The sequence below is a fragment of the Oncorhynchus masou genome, unplaced genomic scaffold (genome assembly GCF_036934945.1).
Source record: "Oncorhynchus masou masou isolate Uvic2021 unplaced genomic scaffold, UVic_Omas_1.1 unplaced_scaffold_1836, whole genome shotgun sequence".
Lineage (NCBI taxonomy): Eukaryota > Metazoa > Chordata > Actinopteri > Salmoniformes > Salmonidae > Oncorhynchus > Oncorhynchus masou.
The window spans coordinates 90,408-97,340 of NW_027008348.1; the positions used below are offsets into that span (position 1 = coordinate 90,408).

At 42.0% G+C, this 6,933-nt stretch overlaps 1 protein-coding gene across 1 annotated transcript; it reads right to left on the reverse strand.

The window, feature by feature from the left end:
- Nucleotides 1-1,140: 1,140 nt before the first annotated feature.
- On the reverse strand, nucleotides 1,141-4,811 carry LOC135532364 (uncharacterized). The gene is made up of 5 exons (XM_064959926.1): nucleotides 4,508-4,811; nucleotides 2,899-4,281; nucleotides 2,493-2,618; nucleotides 2,160-2,304; nucleotides 1,141-2,046 (listed from the first exon to the last, which is right to left on the reverse strand). Exons 1-5 carry the CDS (start codon nucleotides 4,719-4,721, stop codon nucleotides 1,551-1,553), a joined length of 2,364 nt encoding a protein of 787 aa, XP_064815998.1. The 5' UTR covers nucleotides 4,722-4,811; the 3' UTR covers nucleotides 1,141-1,550.
- Between the last annotated feature and the right edge of the window lie 2,122 nt (nucleotides 4,812-6,933).

The window sequence follows — 6,933 nt, forward strand, 5'->3', positions numbered from 1 at the left end:
CCTCATTTCATTCCCCCAACCTCATAACTAGCTAGTAATCAATTTCAGGCTTTCAATCAAGTTAAGAGTAGCAAGCGTGTATAACTATCTTAGCTGACATGGATGGTAGACTTTAGAAAAGCAACCAACAACGAAAATGTACTGAATAAGACTCACAGTCCTTTCAATATTTGATCAGAGAAGCTTATTTTGTTAATTTAAAAAAACATAGCTACCAGTCAGGAGGATACAGACAGCTCAAGCAAGAGGTATGGAGAAAAATATACACAATTTTTTTATACATAGAATTAAGAATAATAATGCAAAATTCTCCCATTTAAGGATGGCCTAGACCCCCACCCCCATAGGCCCCGGCACCACGAGTGGGCAAAGGGGGGCTGAGCCCCCTCCGTGTTAGTTTTATGTCCCTGTATAAAACTAGCGAAAAAGTTAAAATACATTTTATTTTACCCTTATTTAACTAGGCAAGTCAGTTAAGAACAAAGTCTTATTTTCAATAACAGCCTAGGAACAGTGGGTTAACTGCCTTGTTCAGGGGCAGAACGACAGATTTGTACCTTGTCAGCTCGGGGATTTGAACTTGCAACCTTCCGCTTACTAGTCCAACACTCTAACCACTAGGCTACCCTGTCGCAAAATCTGTATCTCAGTGTGAAAGGTGTCCCTGGTTCAAATCCAGGCTGTATCACATCCGGCTGGGATTGGTAGTCCCATATTTTCATGTTTTTTTATTTTCTTCCTAAATTGGCTTCCGCTGTGATTTTGAATGATTTTTAAAAATGTATTTATTATTATTTATTTTTTAGGCCTATTTGTTTGGCAAGACAGCTACATCTCATTGTAGTCGGCTGTAGGCTATGTTTTGGTTTTTTGGGTCTACATTCACCTTTTGTTTACTGATGTGTTTTTAACTAGCCTAAATATAGATTGTGTCATGTCTTTATTGATCTGATATTCTGTTTACTAAGCCTACTGTTTTGTTCTGTTCGCTTTGTTACAGAATTTAGTTTTTTTCTATTTGTTTGTTTTGAGGTCAGACTTTAGTGTGTGTAGTGTATTGCATTATCAAACTTTGAAAGGGAATTAGGGCTGGATTTACAGTTGATTGAATTGAGGATCAGATAGAGAATTACTGTAAAATATGAAAAGAAAACATGTTTTTTATTGGTAATTGTACAAAATGAATGAGAAGAAGAAAAAAAATATCGATGCCAAATATTATACAAAAATTATATTTTGACACTCAAATTCTTTAAAAAATTAGAACACTCTGCCAGGACATGTTGGCTTGATGGGTGTTGGCTCGATGGGTGTTGGCTCGATGGGTGTTGGCTTGATGGGTGTTGGCTCGATGGGTGTTGGCTCGATGGGTGTTGGCTTGATGGGTGTTAGCTTAATGGGTGTTGGCTCTGATTGTTAATAGAACCTTCTCTGCATTGGTTACATGCAAGGTGTCACTGCTTGTGACTGACTGTATTCTCCTAGGCAGAATGTCTCCCACGATCATAAGATTTATTTACGATCGTAAGATTTATTTACGATCGTAAGATTTATTTACGACCATAACAATTGACTAAACTTTTTTGATCCAAAGTAAAATAAGTCTTGCATATTTTCACATAGCTGTTGTCCCACATGTACAAAAGTTGATTTTTGGGATAATATGACAACATGGCCATAATACCATTGGCTGATCTGAGATCCAAACTTACATTTAAAGGTTTCTCTTTCATTAAGTCAAAGGCATGCGTGACTTTTGTGTCTTTGCTGTCCGTCATATACAGAACTCCACATGCAACAAAGGCATTCCCAGCGTTCGGTACAGGATAAGACGTGGTAACCACAGACAACACAGAGAACCTCTTATGGTTTAACTTGGCCACCATCACGGTTCCACTGATAGCTGAAGCATATATGAGCCACAGTCCGTTCTCGTCCACAGCAAACTTAAAGTACGTCTTGGAGTTGTGGAAGAGATAGGTTCGATTGTGGTAAAGAGCATTCTCAATGGCCAGTGTCTGTAATCTCCTGGTCTTCAGGTTATCCCTGTAAAAGCAAAATATTGAGAATGGATAAAACACTTAGAATCATGTACAAGATTTTGAAAAAATATCTGATAATATATGTGTTGCTTTAAACTGCAGTAAATAAACACTTACTTGACAACTTTCGAGGTTCCTGCATTGTGATAGTAAACAGACCCATTGTAGATGATGTGGCCACAACCCTGGTAGAACTTCCTCATGTCAATAGACCTGCTGTTAGGAAATGATGCAATGCTCTTGTACTCCTGCAAGACTCGACCTGAAAGCCAAATGTAAAATCGCACACACAGTATCTTTCTGCTGGAAATTGATTCATTTTTTGCAACTTATATACACTTGATGTATTGTACCAGCTGATTTATTTCTTTGGCCTTGAGTTTTCCCTGTTATAAAACACAGTTTCTTAATATTACTGGTATTTCCTTTACGGCTTGCCAAGCACTGTACCTGAAAAGTGTTCAGCCATCCAAATGTGGTTATCGTTCACCCGGGCTGCATCTTGCATCCAAACTCCAAATGTAGTTTCCATTTTAGTGACGTTTGGAAAGCACGTTATGGTTTTGATAATGTATTCTATGGATACGAAAGAGAAACATGGAAATTAAATAATGACAATGTTTGAAATCATTTCACTCAGCAACAGTTTCCACTAGGGGGCGCTCATGAGTAAAGGTTGAAGGTATAGTACAGAAGTACAAACTAAGCTTCCAGACTGTACCTTTCACATCCTCTAGGTCGGTTACATTCAAGGTGTCATTGGGGGGAATAGGGAAGATGCAATCAATTATGAAGACAATTTTAATACCTTCACCATCCTAATTCAACCCCTTTATAGATTTAAATAGTTTCATACCAGTTTTCCTAAATGCTGCTTCTTCCACAATCTCGGTGTGAGTTGCGTTCAAAGGTCCTTCTTCCACAATCTCGGTCTCGGTTGCGTTCAACGGTCCTTCTTCCACAATCTCGGTTGCGTTCAAAGGTCCTTCTTCCACGATCTCGGTCTGGGTTATGTTCAAAGGTCCTTCTTCCACAATCTCGGTGTGAGTTGCGTTCATAGGTCCTTCTTCCACAATCTCGGTGTGAGTTACGTTCAAAGGTCCTTCTTCCACAATCTCGGTTGCGTTCAAAGGTCCTTCTTCCACAATCTCAGTTGCGTTCAAAGGTCCTTCTTCCACAATCTCGGTGTGAGTTACGTTCAACGGTACTTCTTCCACAATCTTGGTGTGAGTTGCGTTCAAAGGTCCTTCTTCCACAATCTCAGTGTGAGTTACGTTCAAAGGTCCTTCTTCCACAATCTTGGTGTGAGTTACGTTCAAAGGTCCTTCTTCCACAATCTCGTTTGCGTTCAACGGTCCTTCTTCCACAATCTTGGTGTGAGTTACGTTCAAAGGTCCTTCTTCCACAATCTCGGTTGCGTTCAACGGTCCTTCTTCCACAATCTTGGTGTGAGTTACGTTCAAAGGTCCTTCTTCCACAATCTCGGTTGTGTTCAACGGTCCTTCTTCCACAATCTTGGTGTGAGTTACGTTCAAAGGTCCTTCTTCCACAATCTCGGTGTGAGTTACGTTCAAAGGTCCTTCTTCCACAATCTCAGTGTGAGTTACGTTCAAAGGTCCTTCTTCCACAATCTCAGTGTGAGTTACGTTCAAAGGTCCTTCTTCCACAATCTCAGTGTGAGTTACGTACAAAGGTCCTTCTTCCACAATCTCGGTGTGAGTTACGTTCAAAGGTCCTTCTTCCACAATCTCGGTTGCGTTCAACGGTCCTTCTTCCACAATCTTGGTGTGAGTTACGTACAAAGGTCCTTCTTCCACAATCTCGGTTGCGTTCAACGGTCCTTCTTCCACAATCTTGGTGTGAGTTACGTACAAAGGTCCTTCTTCCACAATCTCGGTGTGAGTTACGTTCAAAGGTCCTTCTTCCACAATCTCGGTTGCGTTCAACGGTCCTTCTTCCACAATCTTGGTGTGAGTTGCGTTCAACGGTCCTTCTTCCACAATCTTGGTGTGAGTTACGTTCAACGGTCCTTCTTCCACAATCTCGGTTGCGTTCAACGGTCCTTCTTCCACAATCTCGGTTGCGTTCATAGGTCCTTCTTCCACGATCTCGGTGTGAGTTGCGTTCAAAGGTCCTTCTTCCACAATCTTTGTGTGTGCCATTTGTCGGTTATTTAATTCCTCGTTCCCGGTGTCAGTTACATTCAACGTGTCATTACTTGCAGCTAGATTCGCTGACTCTAAGGGGAGAGAGATGCAACAGTGTTGTTTTTTTTACACTGAGGAATAAACTTATGTTCATACATGGTGATTCTGAGTTGTTGTTGTTGGTGGAATCTCTGCCAGGACAACAGGGACATTGAGGATGAATGCATGTCATTGTTGGTGGAATCTCTGCCAGGACAACAGGGACATTGAGGATGAATGCATGTCATTGTTGGTGGAATCTCTGAACCGCATACTCACCCAGAGAGTCAGACATGTTGTCTTGATGGAAACAGGTGTTCTCTAACAACTGTGCTCTCATGGTCCTATTTCCAGAGGGTTCTGGGTCCTTTAAGGTCGCTGGGGGGCCAGGTAGACCAGGGGGACCGGCAGGGCCAGGAAGGCCCCTTGGACCCGGAGGCCCTTCAAACACAACCAGAGGAACAGAATCTGAACAAGCTTCTCGGAAAAACATTTACAGTATGTAATACAATTATGATCTTTGCAAGTAAAACATCAATTGTAACTATCTTCAAAATCAATTTAGTAGCTCAAATGTAGTTGAGGATGATCTAGTAAAATGAACTAGTAGGGTGAGCTAGTAAGATGAACTAGCAGGGTGAGCTAGAAAGATTAACTAGCAGGGTGAGCTAGAAAGATGAACTAGCAGGGTGAGCTAGTAAGATGAACTAGCAGGGTGAGCTAGTAAGATGAACTAGCAGGGTGAGCTAGTAAGATGAACTAGCAGGGTGAGCTAGTAAGATGAACTAGCAGGGTGAGCTAGTAAGATGAACTAGCAGGGTGAGCTAGTAAGATGAACTAGCAGGGTGAGCTAGTAAAATGAACTAGCAGGGTGAGCTAGTAAGATTAACTAGTAGGGTGAGCTAGTAGGGTGATCTAGTAGGGTGAGCTAGTAGGGTGAGCTAGTAAGATGAACTAGCAGGGTGAGCTAGTAAGATGAACTCGTAGGGTGATCTAGTAAGATGAACTAGTAGGGTGAGCTAGTAGGGTGAGCTAGTAAGATGAACTAGCAGGGTGAGCTAGTAAGATGAACTAGTAGGGTGATCTAGTAAGATGAACTAGTAGGGTGATCTAGCGGGGTGAGCTAGTAAGATGAACTAGCAGGGTGAGCTAGTAAGATGAACTAGTCATGTGAGCTAGTAAGATGAACTAGTAGGGTGATCTAGTAAGATGAACTAGTAGGGTGATCTAGTGGGGTGAGCTAGTAAGATGAACTAGCAGGGTGAGCTAGTAAGATGAACTAGCAGGGTGAGCTAGTAAGATGAACTAGCAGGGTGATCTAGTAAGATGAACTAGCAGGGTGATCTAGTAAGATGAACTAGTAGGGTGAGCTAGTAAGATGAGCTAGCAAGGTGAGCTAGTAAGGCGAGCTAGTAAGATGAACTAGTAGGGTGAGCTAGTAAGATGAACCTAGTAGGGTGAGCTAGTAAGATGATGTAGTAAGATGAACTAGTAGGGTGAGCTAGCTAGTAAGATGAACTAGTAAGATAAACTAGTAGGGTGAGCTAGTAAGATGAGCTAGTAGGGTGATCTAGTAAGATGAACTAGTAGGGTGAGCTAGTAAGATGAGCTAGTAGGGTGATCTAGTAAGATGAACTAGTAGGGTGAGCTAGTAAGATTAATTAGTAGGGTGAGCTAGTAGGGTGAGCTAGTAAGATGAACTAGCAGGGTGAGCTAGTAAGATGAACTAGCAGGGTGAGCTAGTAAGATGAACTAGCAGGGTGAGCTAGTAAGATGAACTAGCAGGGTGAGCTAGTAAGATGAACTAGCAGGGTGAGCTAGTAAGATGAACTAGCAGGGTGATCTAGTAAGATGAACTAGCAGGGTGATCTAGTAAGATGAGCTAGTAAGATGAGCTAGCAAGGTGAGCTAGTAAGGTGAGCTAGTAAGATGAACTAGTAGGGTGAGCTAGTAAGATGATGTAGTAAGATGAACTAGTAGGGTGAGCTAGTAAGATGAGCTAGTAGGGTGATCTAGTAGGGTGAGCTAGTAAGATGAGCTAGTAGGGTGATCTAGTAAGATGAACTAGTAGGGTGAGCTAGTAAGATTAATTAGTAGGGTGAGCTAGTAAGATTAATTAGTAAGATGAACTAGCAGGGTGAGCTAGAAAGATGAACTAGCAGGGTGAGCTAGTAAGATGAACTAGCAGGGTGAGCTAGTAAGATGAACTAGCAGGGTGAGCTAGTAAGATGAACTAGCAGGGTGAGCTAGTAAGATGAACTAGCAGGGTGAGCTAGTAAGATGAACTAGCAGGGTGAGCTAGTAAGATGAACTAGCAGGGTGAGCTAGTAAGATGAACTAGCAGGGTGAGCTAGTAAGATGAACTAGCAGGGTGAGCTAGTAAGATGAACTAGCAGGGTGAGCTAGTAGGGTGAGCTAGTAAGATGAACTAGCAGGGTGAGCTAGTAAGATGAACTAGCAGGGTGAGCTAGTAAGATGAACTAGCAGGGTGAGCTAGTAAGATGAACTAGCAGGGTGAGCTAGTAGGGTGAGCTAGTAAGATGAACTAGCAGGGTGAGCTAGTAAGATGAACTAGCAGGGTGAGCTAGTAAGATGAACTAGCAGGGTGAGCTAGTAAGATGAACTAGTAGGGTGAGCTAGTAAGATGAACTAGTAGGGTGATCTAGTAAGATGAACTAGTAGGGTGATCTAGTAAGATGAACTAG